The sequence below is a fragment of the Carcharhinus amblyrhynchos genome, chromosome 7 (assembly GCF_965287045.1).
Source record: "Carcharhinus amblyrhynchos chromosome 7, sCarAmb.v2.hapA, whole genome shotgun sequence".
NCBI lineage: Eukaryota > Metazoa > Chordata > Chondrichthyes > Carcharhiniformes > Carcharhinidae > Carcharhinus > Carcharhinus amblyrhynchos.
The window spans coordinates 85,518,350-85,538,594 of record NC_137330.1 but is presented as its reverse complement, the minus strand read 5'-3'; the positions used below and the strand labels follow the sequence as shown (position 1 = coordinate 85,538,594).

Genomic DNA, 20,245 nt, shown 5'->3' with positions numbered 1-20,245 from the left:
CTACACCAAAATTTAAACTTTATTCCTCTTTCAATTGTACCAATGACTTATTATTATCCTATGCATAACTCTGAACCTAAAATGTATAATCATAACAAATTTGAACAAGATGTTATATAACAATGTTTCCAATGAATGGGTACCAGTTTTATTGGATTTCACAAAATTACATTTACCTGATTGGTGTCCCTCTCAACTTCGGGAGTTATATTTTTTATTTAACACTAAAGTCCTTAAATCAAGAACGACAAATAAGGAGTAAAAATGGTTTGCTGGTTTAAGGTTGCCAGAGGAGGTTAATGATTTAGCAACTGCTGTAGTGCAGTAGCGTTTACGGTTAATACTGTTGATTTCACAAATCTGAATACTGAACTTCAAACATTAACCAGGTGGGTTAAGATAATTAGATTTGTGCAATGGAAGTTAAGCATCCAGGTACAGACATTACTGAAGTAGATACCTGCTTACTGTTTAATTTGTAAACTGGAAAGGAAACATTATGCAACAGTTGCATTTGAAAATGTTGTTACAAAACAAAAAGATTCTGTTAATTGTAAATATAATGTTTGTAACATGTTAATAGTTTGGCTAGATTTTGATACAACTTGGTTGGGAAAGAGTTTGGTCATGGTTTGTGATCCATTTTGCTCCAGGAACAAGAGGGGGGAACGTGGACAGAAAGAATGGCTACAACAATGATTTAACAACAATAATGGCAATAATGTCATTAAAATGGCTTTTCTGGCTGAGAGTGAAGCATGCTGGGAGTTTTGGTCAACTTATAGATTAAAACCAGATACAGGTCATAAAGTAGCTCTGGTCTGGAGCTGTGATCTGAAGCTTCCTGTGTTGGTCACATCAGGGAAGTTGTTTACATAAACCAGGACATCATGGCTGATTTTAATGGCTGCTATGCATGGGCCATGTAAAATGAGCTAAGCGTCATGGCATCAGTAAAAAGTTATTTCACTGGATGTTCAAGTTACGTGATCGATTTCTGGTTACACAGTTGGCTGGATGACAGAGAATCTTCTGGAAGCAAGTGGAGAATTGTGGATAAAAGATATGCGAGTTTTGTTTGGCAGTGATAACTTGAAGAGACCACCCGTCATAACAAAGCTTGTACCCTGAAGAATGCTTCAGAGAGAAGGAAATTGATTCTACAGCGAGGATATTTCTTGGCCAAGGTTTTCCTAACTCAGTAGGATCTATTTTCAGTTAAATAGTTTAAATCGGTGTGCAGTTAAAGTTCGGTAAAGAGTTAATGAGTTGCAACTGTTTATGTTTAAATTGGTACAAGATGTGTTAAATCAAGAAATAATTGAATTACTGTCCTTGTTTGTCTCTTTAAAACTGGAATGCTTGGAAAGTGTTTAAATGAAAACTGTACAACAATAGTTTCACAGACTGAGGCTCCACAATCACCAGCAATCTGACACTTGATGCTGCATTCAACACAGGGAAAGCAAAAACTGCAGCTGTGTCCAAGCCAAGTAAGAGACTGTGGAATAACAGCAGCCTATCTGAGAATACCGAACTGTGAATCTGCCAAGCCTGTCTCCCCAGTGCACTCCTCTACAGGAGTGAAACCATTGTTTCACAAAGCAGAAGAGTGCTCCTTGGAACTTCAAACACTCCAAATCAAAATAGCCCAAGCACAACTTGACCATGCTGACTCTGGATAACAACATGATTATCATCTTAAATAGCTGCTGTAACCCTGACTTTACAGTGTGTACACAGTAAGAAGTCACCAGGTTAAAGTTCAACCAGATTACTTGATAGTAAACCCACAAGCTTTCGGAAACACTTATTTCGTCAGGTGTGTACCACCCATTTTTCAGTACAACAAAGATAGGTGGGAGTGAAATAGGGTTTGGGGGAGGGGGGCAGGTGTCAGATATTTATGGATAAGCCAAGCCAAGGTGTTTCCTGTTCTGTTCTTCTGCATCATAAAAACAGCTATTATGTTACAACTTGGAGCTTTTTACAGTGAACATTATGGACATTAGTGGGAGGGATAACTAAGCCTGCCATAGAACAGTGTCAGGGCCCTTCTTGAGCGAGCTCACAGAGTGTCAGAAGAAAAGCTCCTGCAGAAGCCAAGCCTAATCATCTTGGATCTTTGAGAAAATAGGTGGCACAGTGGTTAGCACTGCTGCCTCAGTAGCAAGGACCTGGGTTGAATTCCGGCCTCGGGTCACTGTCTGTGTGGTTTCTGCACGTTCTCCCCCTGTCTGTGCAGGTTTCCTCCGGGTGCTCAATTTCCTCCCAAAGTTCAAAAATGTGCGGGTTGGTTTGATTGGCCATGATGAGCTGCCCCTTCATGTCAGTGGACTGTAAATATGAGGGGTTACGGGGATCGGACCTAAGTGGGATTGTTATTGGTGCAGGCTCGATGAGCCAAATGGCCTCCTTCTACACTGTAGATTCTATGATTAGTAAAGAGTAACCATAATAATTTACAGCCTTTATCTGAGAAATAAACCTACGCTTAGGCAACACACCATGAAAAATGATTCAACTAATAAAAGAATTCTTTACACAATGGTATCCCAGGGTTGCCTTGAGTTGAACTATTGAACGAAAAGCAAGTTGTATTCCAGGTATAGTTCCAATGAATGGGGTATGGTTTGTGACTAAATGCAATAAATTAACGGAGTGCCGCTTAGGTAATTTGAAGTATTAAATTTGCAACTTTCATGCTATGAAAATGAAAGGCTTGTGACCAAGTGAAATAAATTAGTGAATAGTTGCTTGGTAACAAGTTGATTACTGGGATTAGGTGATGTGACAGAAAGTTCAGTCAGCGTTATTCAGAAATATGTAGACAAAAAAGCTAGAAATGTGCACAGTCTCTGACAGATGTCAGAGCAACATATACAGTTAAAGGAAAACAAAATCAACAGTACAATTGGAAAACCTTGATTATTCTGTAGCAAATTTTTGAGAATAACTTAATGAAAAGAAGAAATAAGATCACAGAATTGTTATGGGAGGAGGTGATTTAGTCCATTGTGTCTGCACCAATTCTCTAAGTGAGCATTCTAGCTTAGTGCCATTCCCCTGCCGTTTTCCTGTACCTCTGTAAATTATTTCTATTCAAATGACCATCTAATGCCCTCTTGAATGCCTCAATCGGACCTGCCTCCACCACACTTCCAGACCTGAATTACTCGTTGTGAGGAAATGTTTCTTCCCCTCACATCACATTGACTTCTTTTGAAAATCACCTTCAATCTGTGCTCTGCTTTTATGTCACATTTTCCCTTTATCTACCCTGTCCAGCCCCCTCACGATTTTGAAGAAAAGAAGCAAAGACAGTGATGAACAAGGACAGGGTGCGTTGAGGTTGAGAAATTAAGGAAAACAAAAAGCCAGTTTCCATCTGAATCACTATTTTATATACAGGCTACAATTAAAAATCAGAAAGCTGAAGCAGTTTGAGTGGAAATGGAAGAGAAATTGGTGGAACAATATCAAAATAAAACTGATAAACTGAGTGCTTTACAGTGTTCTTAAGCAGCAACTGGAAGACCAGAAAACTGCTGTAAAGGGAATCAATCCTGAGGCATGTTGACAAATGTATTGGAGTGATAAACATGTGTGTTGAAACCCAAGCTGGATCATCTTTAGGGTGTTGGTGCAAGAAGAAAATAGGCCATCTTTCCAGGGAACATCTGAAAAGGGACTGGTCACAGAAGAAAGGCCCACTGTGAAGAACTAATCAGCTAGACCATGCTGCCTGACTGAACTAAAACCCCCTACCCTAAATGGAACCATATTCTTCTATTCTCATCCTATTCATGTATTTGTCCAGATGCCCCTTAAAATTCACCATCATATCTGCTTCGACTACCTCCCCTGACAGTGGAATCCAGGCACCATCATCCTCTATGTAAAAAAAGCTTGCCTCCTACATCTCCTTTAAACCTTGTCCCTTGCACCTTAAACCTGTGCCCCCTAGTAATTGACTCTTCTACCCTGGGAAAAAGCTTCTTACTATCCAATCTGTCCATGCCTTTCATAATCTTGTGGGCTTCTATCAGATCGCCCTTCAAACTCCATCACTCCAGTGGGAACAAACAAAGTTTCTCTTCATAGCTAATGCCCTCCATACCAGGCACCATCCTGGTAAATCTTTTCTGTACCCTCTCCAAAGACTCCACATCTTTCTGATAATGTGGCGACCAGAATTGAACACTATATTCCAAGTGCAGCCTAACTAAGATTCTATAAAGCTGTAACATGGCTTGCCAATTTTTAAACTCAATGCCCCTGCTGATGAAGGTAAGTATGCCATATACCTTCTTAACTACCTTCTCCATCTGCTTTTGACACCATCAGCTGTGGAAATTCAAGAGACTCCCAGAGAACAGCTACACCAGCGGTGAATTACCATTCCGCTCTGTGAAACCAACAAGGTTCCAATGGAAAGGTCTCCATGGAGATTACTGGGTATCAGCACCATACAGAAATAGTCATAAACCAGCTGCTGGGAGAAGTTAACTAACTCTTGCAAAAGGTTCTTGCAGGGAGAAGGGCTTATGGGTGAAAACCCCAAGTTAAAGGAAAATGAAAAACTTTCCAAGATAACGTATATTGAAGCACTGCAAGGTGCAGACCGGGAAAGGGTGAAGCAATCCAAGCAAGAGTTGTATTAATAGTCAATATCAAACACATTTTGTCTTGGCCACAATGGCAGAAAAGCAGAGGAACACGTGGAACTGAATTACAAGCCAGGTGTAGCTAAGCAGAATAAAGTGCAAACTCCAAACTTTAGCAGAAAAGTCAAACGGGAATTTGAACTAGAAATGTGGAAATGTACAAGGAAGAGGATACAGTTTGGAGCAATTGTTTTGTGTCACGGCCATCAGCTCTGTGCAGGGGTCTTTACTAGTAAAAGACATATAGAAGTCAGAAGCAAAGTGGCTGTAACTCAGAGGATGCTCAAGATGCAAAGCCTAAGCCTCTCTTGGGTAAAAAAAAGTGCAGATGGAGATGTGGAAACACACTGCATAAACTGTGGATAAACTGAAGACTGAAGACCCCCAAATGGAAGCGGCCATCTGTAAAAGATAAAGAAATGCTGAAATCTCAGGAATGGAAGCAGCAAACAGGCAACTATCATTAGGGTACCAGATCAGAAACCCCAAGGTGTATTAAAGAAGCTAGACCACAGCCCAACATTTTTCTATCTTGGCATTAGCGTGAGATTAAGTTGTTTCACTCCAGACGCTATTCTACTGACACACTGGGGAGCTTTTAGCAAACAGAACTTTTTAGCAACACAGTTAACAATAATAAATTAATTTGCTGAACTTTTAATAATTGAGCAGCACATAAACATAGAACATAGAACATAGAACATTACAGCGCGGAACAGGCCCTTCGGCCCACAATGTTGCGCTGACCAGTCTTATTTTTTAAAAAAAAACATTGACCCACTAATCTAAACCAATCCCTTTTCGTCCATAAACCTATCCACCAATCTCTTAAACGCCCCCAAACTAGGCGCATTTACAACTGCATGACAAAAAACATGACAAGATACATTTCTTAATTGCTAACCTATTGCTGAATTCCAATTCAAACAAAATTCTTAGACTTAAATCCCCTCTTTAAATTTAGTTAGCAAAACACAGGCAGCTTCCCAGGAATCTGGCGCACACATACAGAAATATCTTTTTGCGATTGCACACCAGGTCCACATGTGGAATAGAAACACATTGTTGACAAATATCCTTTATTGCAATTTAGTCCACAAGATTGTTTCAACTCCCTCAACTGTCACTGTGTTATTGTCTTGCTATTACTGGTGCATTTTAGGAAGCTCAAAAAACCCCACAGGCGCAATGAGCCAATCATTCCATGATTCTACAAGTTAAACTTGAAAAGGATAAGGATAATTTGATAAAGAAGAAACAACATTCCTAAAAATCTGGAGCAATTGAAAAGAGACCTCAACTCTTGCCTGCATCAAGGCTACAAGAATGAGGTATTAAGAGGTGGCAGGAAGAAAGGATGAAGTTAAAGGGAAACTTAGGCACATATTTATACAAGTTATGACTTCCTTTGGAGGAAGTTTAAGTCCAGGTCGCACTGCTTTAGGTCACGGCTGTCTGTTAACATAGCAGCATATGCCAACCAGTCCTATGCTGCAGGCTTCCACGAGAAAGGAATAGAAGAACATGGTTGGATAAAACGGCGGAGGAGGAGGCATAGAAGGAATGCCATATTTCTTGTGCTCTAATTTCCACTTAATGCTATGACGAGCTGATCTGGCATTTACAACTTGCAGTGATGGTGCAGCTTCCTCTGCTGAGGCAAGATAACCACATCCCTCTGAAGATGATGGGTGAAGCATTGAAGTGCTGGCAGGAGGGCGCAGAGCATCGCTAGCACAGAAATTCTGCCTGGGTGATCCGCTCACAGCTTGAATCCATCCACGCCAGTATAAACTGGCCAATTTGCTGGGGTGCTTCAGTCCACACAAAGATTTCTGGTGGGAATTGTCACAATCATTTGTGCAGAATTGAATTTTTCTGCATTTTCTCTATTGGCTAGCCAAGTAATTAGCTGCTAAGATTAGCAATATTTTCTGAACAATAATGGAATTTGTAATAATATGCTGAGATAATTTACTTGGAAATTAACCAACCTCTCTGTCATGAGATAGAAAAGGTTGGTAATAATGCAGGGTGATTTTAATGTCTCTGAAATTGCCATTCACTATCTTACCGCATCCTCTTAGTACCAGAAAGCTCTTAAATTCCAACATCCAATTAGCTAGTTGGACCTTCCCAACTCGCCGCAGTCAACGCACATATAAACTGCCACCACATTTTCTGGCCCTGGGAGAGCCAGAAAATTCCATCCTGGAAGTCTATTCCGTACACTGATAACATTTTGAGTGTAGAAGCATTTCCTGCTTTCAGATTTCAATGCCATAATTAAGAAGCTTGCCGTACATCAAGCATTGTAAGTGAACTACAACACGTATGGCATACACGTTTAAGATGTCAACCTAATTTGAAGTTTGATCAAATCCCATTAAAAACTAACTCTGCTTGAATCACCACAGCTGCCCCTTGATATCAATGGTAAGAAAGGTGGCAAAGCTACAACATTTTAAGAGTTACAATCAGCACACAAACAACAATCTTTGGAAAAGATATTGAGAAGGCACAATGAAAAGTGACTATTGGCACAGAGAGGCTTCTGGCAGGCTTTTCGGAACAACGGTCAGCAAGCAGCAACAATTAAATTTGATTAAAATATCAACTTAGTAGGAATATTACAAGAACAAAAGGCAGGAACAGTTACTTGAGTAAACAAAGAAGCTAAAAGCAGTAGGCCATTCGGCCCTTTGAGTTGGCTCCGCCTTTCATTATGATCATTCAAATCAATGACTTGTTCCTGCTTTCCTCCATACCGTTTGATTCCTTTAGTCCCTAGAGTTAGGTATAATTATTCCTTGAAAAGTACCAACACTATTCAAGAAAACCAGCACTGTTGAATAGAACTAATTGAAGAGAGATATTGGAACTTGCTGCGATTCTTTCAGGCAGAGTGCGTACGGGGGTAGCTGTGAGCAGGGTCTAAAAATTGGATCTGAAACACTCTTAGTTTCAAGTCCGCTCAGCACTTAGAATCAAAATGGTAAAATAGGGCCCATTCAGTACATTTGCTGTAGGATTAATATGTTTAATAAATCCCATAAATTGTTTACAGCAAGTTTTCACAAAGCAGCATCTGCCAATTTCTATAATCACACATATTAGAGGCATACTTTTTGGATTTGAGCAAGTAACCATTTCAGATCAGAAGGATTACCTGATGAATCATTTGATTGAATTAGCAAACAAGTTTCTTGCGATCTTTTTCCCTTTAGTTTTAAGGTGTTTATATGTACTTCAGCAGATACGCAAATGTCTCCCACTGGCACTTTCATTGTTATAATCGGATCCTGATTTTCGCACTTCTTCCATATCTGTAACAAATGAAATACATGATCAGATAGTCAAATAGTAATGTATCTTTCTGGCAAGAGCTTCCGATTTAACAGCACTGAATCTAGTGTACTATAAATAAGCTACCGGGTGTAGCCATTTAATTTTAAATTGCATGACTCTAGCTACATAACAGAGCTAGAAAGACTCTTTGTACAGATCTGTTCTCTTCCCACAGATACTGGCAGATCTGCTGAGATTTTCTAGCAATGTTCAAGAAGTGTATGGGTTCATTTATCCACATCATACTGTATCTGCCATGCATATGCCCACTCATTCAGCCTGTCCAGATCATGCTGAGGCATCTCTGCATCCTCCTTACAGCTCACCCTCCCACACAAGTTTGTATCATCGGCAAATTTAGAAAAAATGCATTTGGTTCTCTCTTCCAAATCACTAATATATATTGTGAACATTTGAGATCATTGCACAGATCCCTGCGGAACCCCAATAGTTACTGCCTGTCAATCGGAAAAAGGCCCATTTACGCGAATTAGTGGATTATGTCAGCATGGTGGCACAGTGGTTTGCACTGCTGCCTCACAGTGCCAGGGATTCATGTTCAATACCAGCCTTGGGTGACTGTCCATGTGGAGTCTGCACATTCTCCCTTATCTGCATGGGTTTCCTCCTGGTGCTATGGTCTCCTCCCAAGACGTGCAGGTTAGGTGGACTGGCCTTGCTAAATTGCCCCTTACTATCAGGAGAACTAGCAGGGTAAAAATGTGGGATTATGGGAATAGGGTCTGGGTGTGGGTGCAGGCTCGATGGGCCGATGGCCTCCCTCTGCGTTATAGGGATTCCATGAATTCTTTGCTTCCTGTCTGCAAACCAGCTTTCCGATCATCTCAAGAGACGAACCACAATCCCAAGCGCTTTAACTTTACACAGCAGGCTGCTATGTGTGACCTTGTCAAAAGCCTTCTGAAAGTCTAAGCAGTCCACATCCACCGCTTTTCCTCGGTCAACTCTACTAGTTACATCCTCAAAGAATTCCAGTAGATTTATCAAGCATGATTTTTTGAGTGGTTTGCTAAAAGGCATTTAAATCAACCATATCGATGCGGGGTTGAAGTCACCTTATAGACTAGACCAGGCTGGGATTGTTTAAGACTTATCAAGATAGCCACATGAGCAGACTGGGAATAGAGGGATACAAACAAATGGTCTAGTTGGGAACGCACGATAGGTGCAGGCTTGGAGGACCAAAGGGCCTGTTCCTGTGCTGTATTGTTTTTTGTAGATCAATTGATTTTCTTCACTAAAAGCACATTAAAATAATATATACCCATCTATCCAATACACAAGAGTTACTTTGAAGAAAACTATACTTTTGTAGCAATATTGGGGAAGGGAAAAAACTAGCATTAACAAACTTACCTCAGAGGTTTTAGGATTCCTGAGGTAAATATTGTACGATAAACTCTTCAAAATCTTTTGTATCTTGTTTTTTGCGGAAGGACGGACTGTGTAATTTAGTTCCACTGTTAATTCATCATTATCAGCCATAAGGTGCACAGTAGGAGGACCTAAAGTGGCTGTATGAGACATCAAATTTATAATTAAAAGCACACCCTCATGATATATTTAATAAATACTAAACAACAAGTATCACTACATGTTTTATAAGAACAATGAGACAATTACACAGTGTTTTGAGGAGTAGGATAACTGCGTTAAAGGTTTGGCTGATTTTGTAGAAGTCTCCCAAATTCAGATTGAATTGCAACTTCATTAGTCAATACATTTTAAGAGTTAAAATAAATGAACAACATACATGAAGTTAGATTTTTGGAAGAATTTCAGCAGTGGAAAATCACTCAGACATAAACAAGGAAGATGCAGCTAAATTTTGCTTTATTCTGGCCTTTGCACGTTTTAATCCTTCCTTGGAAAAGTTTTCTTATCTGAAAGTGGAACTTTCTATTCTCTTTAACAACCAGTCCATAGTTTCAGTGAGCAAGATTTATGTTACCAATTGGTATAAGATTTGGGGCTTGTCTATATGCTCTTGACTTGATGGAGATGGTTATTGCCCTTTAACACATCTTGCCTATGCCCTAATTGCAATGTTTATATAGCATGATAACACCACAAACACAAAGGAGTCCTTGGGAAACTCAAGGCAATGGGAATCCAGGGAGAAAACCCTCCATGATTCAAGCAATAGCTAGCATAAAAGAAATTGATTGTGAAGGTTGGAGTGAGAAGGAGTAGCAGAGTACATGGTGGGCAGGATGCTTGGGGATGGAAATGGTGAGTAGGAGGGCCAGGGAAACAAGTGGACAAGTTAATAAGATGATTTTTGGGTCATTTAGGTTCAAAGCAGTCAACAGGTTTTTAATGTAAAAATGATAGGCCCAGAATGTTGTTATCTGTCCTGATTACAGGGTAAGTACTTTTTATTTGGCATGCTTTATTTAGGAACACATTTGGATTGCTAAATGCAGAATAGCTCAATAGACCACTGTTTTATAAATACCTTAAGGAAAAAAAAGTACAGAACCTAAGATAATTATAAACATTGAGAATGGAAAGGGATTTTTTTTTAAAGCAGTCAAAGCTAACAACCATTTCTGGCATTGTGTTTTGGAGCTTAAAAATAAATGAATATACACAGCATTATCTCAAAAGAAACCCACACTTAGCCATGGTAGCAAATTCAGGTTAAAAGATTTAAGTTTTTAAAAAAATTCTAACTTACCATTATAGCCAAAAGTGAATCGGGAAGTGTAAGAAAAGTTTGACTTTCGCGATCTCGCAACTGCATTAACTTTGGCATAACAACCAATCCCACATTTGTCAGGTATAAAAACCGCACTGAGATCACACTGATGCTTGGAAATATTTGAACAAGGCAATAAAGGCTTCCATTTTCCAGAACTGTAAAACAAGGAGTTTTTGCTAATTCATAGTACACCTTAATCCTCTGAATTAAAATACATGTGACAAGCACAATAGAAACTTACCTGTAGTTACAAATTTCTACATTAAACAATGACGATCTAGATGTAGCAGGGACATCCCATGTCAAAACCGTGTGGAAATCATGGGACACTATAGAGACGTTCTCTGGAGGATGGAGTTCAGAGTGCCCTGGTCAAAAATAATTTTGAAAAAATTACTTGCTTTGAATAAGAACAAAGGCTGCAAAATTCAGTTCTGTAGCTCCCAAGATTTAGGCACAATGCCAATTTTCCACTGAAAGGGCGTTTGTGGCACATGTGCAAACGTTTCTGGTGCTAGATGCACCTGATGTCATTTTGGCAAGGATAGCTCCAGAGTGTGTATGACCTATTGCTGCTTCTAGCACTTTCCTGTTTGCAGTCAGAAAGAAGTTTTAGTTTCCTTGCACTAATTCTTCTTTCCCCTTTTTCCTGTTCCTCTTCCTCTCTCTGTCTATTGCCCTGCAGGCATCATCTAGCTGGTAGTAAGGGCTGTGCCCCCATGGTGAGGAGGGTATGCACTCCGCTGAACATGTCAGGGCTCCTTCAGAGTAGTCTGGGCAATGAAAGCATTGTTTCTGTACCTCAATGGTTTGCTTTGGCTATTGGGTGTGGCAGACTGGGGGGGGGGGGGGGGGGGGTGGTGGGCTGTGGTGGGAGAAATTTTCAGCTTGCGTTTGCCACCTAAAAGAAAAGCGATGTGGGCGGAAAGTCCAGGGAGACTCAGACACATGATTCTCTGTGAAAAGACTGCTGCCGTAATTTTACCGCTTCGCCCACCTGAGGCTCGTAAGATCCCACCTGAGGCCAACAGAGGATGCTGTTCTGCGAGCCTCGCCCACCCCGATTCTGGGGCAGGCAAAGCAGTAAAACTCCAGCTATTGTGATTCCAGATTTTCCACACCTTTCAATGGTGACATCACAGAGTTTTCGCTCACAAAGGGAGGGAACGTCATTTTAATTGATTAGCATAAATTTTAATGTTATTATCCAGCATCCCGACCAGGTGATTCCCCGCCTCATCGAATATTCAAACCTCACCAATGTGACATCACACTGCGAGGTTTACAAACAACATTTCAAAAAATTTAGATTCAGACAAGGGGATCCCCCTGGGGGTGGAAAGCTTATCCCCTGGGGGAAGAGGGAGATGCTCAGGCAGTGCCCTAGCATTGTCTCCAAGTGCATGTGCCAGGGGTGGGAGACCAGTGGGGAGTGGGATCCAATTTTATATTATGGGGTTGTGGGGAGAGCGGCAGTGACAGTGAGCTGGCAGGCACAGGGACCAGCGAGGGGCCTGGTGTGTGTGTGTGTGTGTGTGTGTGTGTGTGTGTGTGTGTGTGTGTGTGTGTGTGTGTGTGTGTGTGGAGCACGGAAACGTGGTTTATTTTTAGTTGTGATTTGGGCATCCTTTAAACATGGGGCCCCGATCTCCCTGGAGTCAGCCTTGCTGGCTCCATCAGGTCCCGCTCCTTCAGAATGGTGGAGTAAACCCCACCTACTCTTTTAATATAGTCAGAGAAGCTCAAGATCAGGCGAGAAATCTAGTCGGTCCAGCTAGAGAGCTAGAATTTAGTTTTCTGTCCGAGTCTGACACTCAGAAAAATCTTAGTAAGATTCCACCCTTCATGTCTCTGCCATTTAATAAGATCATGGCTGATCTTACAAAACCTCAGCTTTATTTTCCCACCCAATATCCATATTGCTCATTTCCCTTAGCGTTTAAACCTTTATTTATTAGTATCACAAGTAGGCTTACTGCAATGAAGTTACTGTTGAAAATCCCCTAGTCTCCACACTCTGACACCTGTTTGGGTATGCTGAGGGAGAATTTAGCATGGCCAGTGCACCGAACCAGCTCGTCTTTTGAACTGTGGGAGGGAACAGGGGCACCCGAAGGAAATCCATGCAGACACAGGGAGAATGTGCATACTGCGCACAGTGACCCAATCTGGGAATCGAACCTGGATCCCTGGTGCTGAGAGGCAGCAGTACTAAGCACTGTGCCACCCTGCCAAAATCTTATCGCACTCAACCCTGAATTTAATCACTGACTGAGAATCCACAGCCCCTTGGGTAAAGAATTCAAGAAGTTCGGAGCCCTCTTTAGTGAAGCACTTTCCCAGCTCAATCTAAAATAACTATTTCCTTATACTGCACTTATATAAACATCACAGTAATTTTCCATTCACCAACACTCCCACATTCCATTTCCTCCCCCACCCCATCCCTGACCGTGACCATTTTGCTTAGCATCAATGCAAAAATAAAAGCTTTCATAAAACAAACATTCCAAACCAATTAATCAATCAAACCATGGCAAATTGCATACAAGTGCCAACCAATTACCCTATCCATTCCTTTATTACCAGCTTTTGATGTACCTTTGCCTCTCCTAGTGCTGAGTAATGCAGTAAGCTGATTTATAATAATAATGACAAAAAGTCATTGAAAAGCTCAGAAGAGTGGCACCCCATAAAGTTTCAGGGCTCCATGTGCACAGACCATAAACATAAAGTGGTTAGATCCAAAAGCCAGTCAAAAAGACTAATGGAATCTTAGCCTTTATAACAAGAGGACGAGAATATAAAAAGGAGGATCTTTGTGATAAATATAAGCTCTATTGAGGCTGCAGCTAAGGTACTGCACACAGTTTTAGACATGGTATACTGGAACGAGTGGGAGTGCAGTGAAGATCCATCATCGCTTTATCACGGTTCCAAAGGTTATGTTATAAGGAGAAATGAGATAAACTGCGCTTGTATCTGGAGTATAAAGGTTAAGGGATGATTTGAGTGTGCTGTTTTCCAGACTGAATCTTACTAATTCATTTCAAAGAAACCTTTCTCACTGGTATTGGAGTCTAGGACAAGGAGTTATAACCTTAAAAATCAGAGCTGAGACATTCAAAGAGGGTACAATAAGTGTGAAACTCTGCATCAGCAAAAGCAGTAGATGCTGGCCCAATTACTAATTTTAAGCAAGCCAGGATATTAAAGGATAAGGAGCCAAAGTTGATAGGTGAAGTTAGGATACAGATCAGGCATATTTCCACCGACTGGTGGAAATGGTCCACTCCCGCCATTCTGCACTTGAACCAGGAGTAACATTGATTTGTAATTTGTAAAAACAGATAACACATTTTTTTTCTAGAATGTCTTTCATTTTGAGTGTACATGTAGAACTGGAACCAGCAATGAGAATGGGTATACTTGTGCCTTTTCTTCCACAGTGTGATGAATCTTGAGAAGCGCACAAAATTGATGGGAACAATTTACATGGGTTCCTGAGTTTTCACCTGTCCGTATTTGCATATTATTCCAGGACGCAGAACAAATGCAATGGTGCAGAGGGACCTCGGGGTCCTTGTGCATGAGTCGCAAAAACCCAGCTTGCAGGTACAGCAGGTGGTCAGGAAGGCGAATGGGATGCTGGCCTTCATAGCGAGGGGGATTGAATATAAAAGTAGGGAGGTCTTGCTGCGGCTGTATAGGGCATTGGTGAGGCCGCAGCTGGAGTACTGTGTGCAGTTTTGGTCGCCGCACTTATGCAAGGATATTTTGGCCTTGGAGGGAGTGCAGAGGAGGTTTACTAGGCTGATGCCGGAGTTGAGGGGGTTGAGCTATGAGGAGAGGCTGAATAGATTAGGCTTGTACTCGTTAGAGTTTAGAAGAATGAGGGGAGATCTCATTGAGACGTATAAGATGATGAATGGGATGGATAGGATAGAGGTGGAGAGGCTCTTCCCGCTCAGATAGGATAGTAGGACTGGGGGCATAGCCTCAAGATAAAGGGGGGGCGGTTTAGAACAGAGTTGAGGAGGAACTTCTTCACTCAAAGGGTGGTGAATCTCTGGAATTCTCTGCCCGTTGAAGTGGTGGAGGCTGCCTCGCTAAATATTTTTAAGACGCGGGTTGATGGGTTTTTGATAAGAGAGGGGATTAAGGGTTATGGGGAGAGGGCGGGAATGTGGAACTGAGCCACGACAGATCAGCCATGATCTTATTGAATGGCGGGGCAGGCTCGAAGGGCTAGTTGGCCTACTCCTGCTCCTATTTCTTATGTTCTTATGTTCTTATGGCCCCCTTCAGTCTGGCCTTAATCATCAGAAAAGCATCATCATCAAGTGGTACTTATTCACCAATTGGGATATCATATTTAAAATCAGTTGGAATCAAGGGGAGGGGAACCTGTCACTGGCAAGATTCATACCCAGCACAAAGATCACTAATCATCGCTGCAAGAGTTCCACAGGGTAGTGTCCAAGGCCCAACCATCTTTACCTGTTTCATCAATTACCTTTCTTCTATGTTAAAATGTCAGAATTAGGGCTGACTGCTGATTGCAGTATGTTTCGTCAGAATCCCTACAGTGCAGGAGGTGGCCATTTGGTCCATCAAGTTTGCACCGACCATAATCCCACCCAGGCCCTATTCCTGTAACTCCACATATTTACTGTGCTAATCCCCAACACTAGGGTCAATTTGGCACGGCCAATCAACCTAACCTGCACATCTTCAGACTGAGAGAGAAAGCCGGAGCAGCCAGAGGAAACCCATGCAGACACATGGAGAATGTGCAAACTCCTCACAGACAGTGGCCCAAGGCTGGAATCGAACTCGGGTCTCTGGCGCTGTGAGACAGCAGTGCTAACCACTTGTTCCATAAGAGGTGGTAGGTGAAGGGTGAGTGGTAATGTCACTGGACGAGTAATGATGTTCGGGGGACATCGGTTCAAATTCTAGTACAACATCTGGAATTGAAATCAGTAATGGTGACTGTGACAACTATCATCGATTGTGGTAAAACCCATCTGTTTCATAACATTTCTTCCACAGGGAAGGAAATCTGCCAACCTTGCCTGGTCTTGTTTACATGTGATTCCAGACCCACAGCAAAGTGTTTGAATCTTAAGTGCCCTCTGCAATGGCCTAGCAGGGCACTCAATTCTAGGGCAATTAGAGATGGGCAACAAATGCTGATTTTGCAGGCAATGCCTACATCCCATGGACGAATAAAAAAAATTGCCACTCCTCAGATGGTGACGTGCCTGAATGCAGCAGACTTGAGCTAATACACAACATTCATATCGCACAAATGTCAGGCAATAAACAACTCCAACAAGATTTTCTGCACCCCCTCCACCGTTTCTGGTGGGCAGAATGGAGAACCGAGTAGGAGTTTCACTGAAGCTGGCGGGATTTCCCCTCTTGATTGTCCTAGTCTCTCCCTATCGATCTTGTAACAGGCTCCCCGCAATGCAATGATATGAACCACATTTAAATACATTAATATGTATCATTCCTCCACCAAGAACCAAGGGAATCTCCACCCCCGATGTGATGTCAGATTTGCTTGTCTCATTAAAACTAACCTAGCAGTGTGTGGCCATTTATTTTTCTGTCATGGGATGTGGATGTCACTGACAAAGCCAATACTTAATGGTCACCCTCTTTTTTGAACTGCTGCAGCCCTTGTGGCATAGATTTTTGAAAACCCCCACAGTCTGTCAGTGGGCAGAGGTCGGGGGTGGGGATGGGGAGGGGGGTGCTGAGCTGAGGCATAGCCAAGCAGGGAGGGGCCGGTGGGATGTTTGTGGTTTTATTTTGTTTAAATCACGGTGGCCTTTTGATCTTTAAAAGTCTAAGTTGTGTGACATTGTAGGACCACTCTTTTCTTTCAGAAAGTCTAAAAATAAGGAGGGAAAAGCAGGTAAGGCAGCTTTCCCAAACATGACAACACTGAAAAAAAATTAAGAAAATTCAGCTCATAGTTTCCCACAGACATTGAAGCAGCACCACAATCCCTGTGAATCAACATCGAGGGGGTGTGGTTACCAATGACCAGAAACTGAACTCAACCAGTCACGTAAGTACTCTGTTTACAAGAGCAGGCCAAGTGCTGGAAGTTCTGCAGTGACTCATTCATCTTCTGATTTCCCAAAAACTGCCAACCATCTACACAGCACATGTGAGAAGTGTGATGGAATACTCTCCACTTGCTTGGATGAGTGCCAACAACAGCCAAAAAACAGCCCAACTCTATGCGGGACAAAAAGCCCAATCCAGGACAATGCATCCCATCTGACTAGCATCTTATCTATTACCTTTACTCCTTCCGTAACTGGTACACTGCGAGTGTAGCAACTATAAAGATGAGTCCAGCAGCTCAAAAATGTCCTCTCTGACAGAGCTAGTGACCTCTGCTGCTTTGAGGCACAAGGAAACAAGCATTTGGGAACAACGCCAATTGCAAACTCCTTTCTAAGTCACACACCAACCTGACTTGCAAAAAGATTGCCAATCCTTCATCTTTGCTGCATGAAAATCCAAAACTCCCTTCCTATAAGCACTGTAGGTGTACCTATGCTACAAGGGTTGCAGCAGTTCAAAAAAGAGGGTGACCATTAAGTGTTGGCTTTGTCAGTGACATCCACATCCCATGACAGAAAAATTAATGGCCACACACTGCTAGGTTAGTTTTAACGAGACAAGCAAATCTGGATATAAGCATGGCATACTTCAGTTAAAAACTGGGTCTTTCTTCACTGTCCTGAGTTGCTTTTGTAGGGAGCTAGCATGGATATGATGGGCCGAATAACCACCACCTGCACAGTAACCATTATATGATTCAGAATTGAGCTTTCAACTCCATATCCTCTCCATCTCGAATACTGCTGATTTCCATCAGAATCATTTGAGAGCTGCTCCACATCTCTGCAGGTGTGGAAACATCTACAAGGAACTTCATCCCTAGAATGATACTGCAAACAATTTGGATATGCTTATATGAAACATTAAAGTGTGTAACACAAAAATATATGGCCATTCTACGTCCTTTAACAATAAATGTTTTCTTAAAGATAACACAGTAAACAATGGTAGACTGACTTTGCTGCTTATGGGAAGAGTGGAAAATAAATCCTACTTCCTCCTCAGAAACCATGAGCTATACTGCAAAAATTGCACCCCCTTTTAAAGAACGCATAGTAAGTTTTAGGTTACTCATGATCAAATGGCACCGCTTTAAATTGACACTAAACCCAACACAAACACGTGGTTAAATTCATCCTTATTTTCTAAGACTTTGCAAGCTGAACAAGCAAATGCTGGAAATGTTCAGCAGCCCAGGCAACATTTGTAGAGAGAGGATAGAGGTTCACATTTCAGGTAAAGTCAGGATTGCAAGATGTTACGTTTAGACTGCTCATTAACGAACAAGGAAGAAAAGAACTCAAATACAAGGAGAGGAATGAGTTATATTCAGAGAATATTATTAACTATGTTAGAACCGGAGATGGATAAATGATGGAAATGAAATTAGTGAAAAATAATAATAAACCTAATGATAGATAAGCTCTTTGTTTCTCTCAGATTTGTGACTCAAAGAAAGCACGTTAAAGCAGAAGTGCTAATCCAGAGCGTGTTAATAGCACTGATTGAAATTAACTAATAACGTGACTCATTTACGTTTGCTAGAAGTGAAATTTATTCACTTGTAGGGATCCATTCTTTGCAAACGAAAAGGAATATGTTCAAGCTGCATGTCTTTTTCTGAACTACCCAGAAATTCGGGAGCCAATTGTTCTCTGTTGCTTTCTCCAAGGCAACTGAGTTGACTTGCCAACTGCACAGCACCCTTTCGCCTACAGCATAAATTGTGATTCTTTGAAATGTGGCAAGCTTGCAGTTGCCCTGGTGACTGCGAGACAAAAAGATTTGGCAACACGTCTCTTTTCAGAGAGTGCTGTAAATTTCCTCTCATGTTGCAATATCTGTATGCTGTTATGTGTAAATCTAAGTTTTGAAAACTTCCAAGTAAAAGAATTGATCACTTTACCAGCAACTTTGCACATTTATACATGTGCAAAGTGCTCAGATTTCTCAGGTTAGGAATTAGTAAACCCGTAATGAATTTGCTCATAGTTTTAGTCATACTCACTGAAGAATTATATTTTTGTCAAACCAGTTCCTGTCGTGAAAGATAACTAACATGAGATACATATAATTTTCAGTTCTTTCTCTGAGTTACTTAAGTTTTGTTAAGTAGGTCATTTTTTTAATAACCACAATGTTTGTATAGATTGTTATCTTTCACTGCCATGTGTTCACTTTAACCGTAAAACACCTACAGGAAGAAAGCAACTACTTTCCAATCATTACTGTAATACTCATTTGGTAACAGCTGTGGCTCAGATACTTTTGCCTATGAGTCACAAGCTTGTGGGTTCAAGTCTCATCCTAGAGACTTGGGCACAAAATCATTTCTGGTGAAAGGTCATTGACCTGAAATGCTGGCAGAATTCTCCCATTTGGGGCATGGACGGGGAGTGTTTGTCACTGCTGAGGCCAAGACACATATTTAATTTTTTAAAAAAATAATTTGCAGGAGGTGGGTGTTACTGGTTGGGCCAGTATTTATTACCCATGCCTAGCTGCCCTTTAGAAGGTGGTGGTGAGCTGCCTTAGAACATAGAACACTACAGCACAAACAGGCCCTTCGGCCCACGAGTTGCGCCGATCACATCAACACCTACCAATCTCTGGACCTATCTATAACCCCCAATCCCATTAAACCCCATATACTCATTCAGAAGTCTTTTAAAAGACCCCAGCGAGTTCGCCTCCACCACCACTGACGGCAGCCGATTCCATTCACTCACCACCCTCTGAGTGAAAAACTTACCCCTAACATCACTTCTGTACTTTCCTCCCTGCACCTTAAATCTGTGTCCTCTCGTAGCGACCATTTCAACCCGGGGAAATAGCCTCTGAGAGTCCACCCTATCTATTCCTCTCAACATTTTATAAACTTCTATCAGGTCGCCTCTCAACCTTCGTCTCTCCAGGGAAAAGAGACCCAGCTCCCTCAACCTAACTTCATAAGGCATGCCTCCCAGTCCAGGCAACATCCTTGTAAATCTCCTCTGTACCCTCTCAATAGCTTCTACGTCTTTCCTATAGTGAGGCGACCAGAACTGCGCACAGTACTCCAAATGAGGCCTGACAAGGGTCTTATAAAGTTGCAGCATTACCTCCCGACTCCTAAACTCAATCCCTCGATTAATGAAGGCCAGTACACCATATGCCTTCTTGACCACCTCCTCCACCTGCGAGGCCGATTTAAGAGTCCTGTGGACCCGGACCCCAAGATCCTTCTGCTCTTCAACACTACTAAGACTCCTGCCCTTGATAGTGTACTCGTTCATCCCGTTGGTTCTGCCAAAATGGACGACTACACATTTATCCGCGTTGAAGTCCATCTGCCACTTCTCCGCCCAGTCCTGCA

General features: G+C 41.7%; 1 protein-coding gene across 2 annotated transcripts in view; it reads right to left on the bottom strand.

The window, feature by feature from the left end:
* Positions 1-20,245, bottom strand: part of LOC145345096 (interferon gamma receptor 1-like) — a 51,608-nt gene that overhangs the window by 16,044 nt on the left and 15,319 nt on the right. For both annotated transcript variants that reach the window (XM_080192697.1, XM_080192698.1), the window contains exons 2-5: positions 10,982-11,108; positions 10,717-10,895; positions 9,393-9,550; positions 7,837-7,993 (exon numbers count right to left, since the gene is read on the bottom strand). In XM_080192697.1, the coding sequence (XP_080048823.1) occupies positions 7,837-7,993; positions 9,393-9,550; positions 10,717-10,895; positions 10,982-11,108 (621 nt within the window). The remainder of the gene's footprint in view (positions 1-7,836; positions 7,994-9,392; positions 9,551-10,716; positions 10,896-10,981; positions 11,109-20,245) is intronic.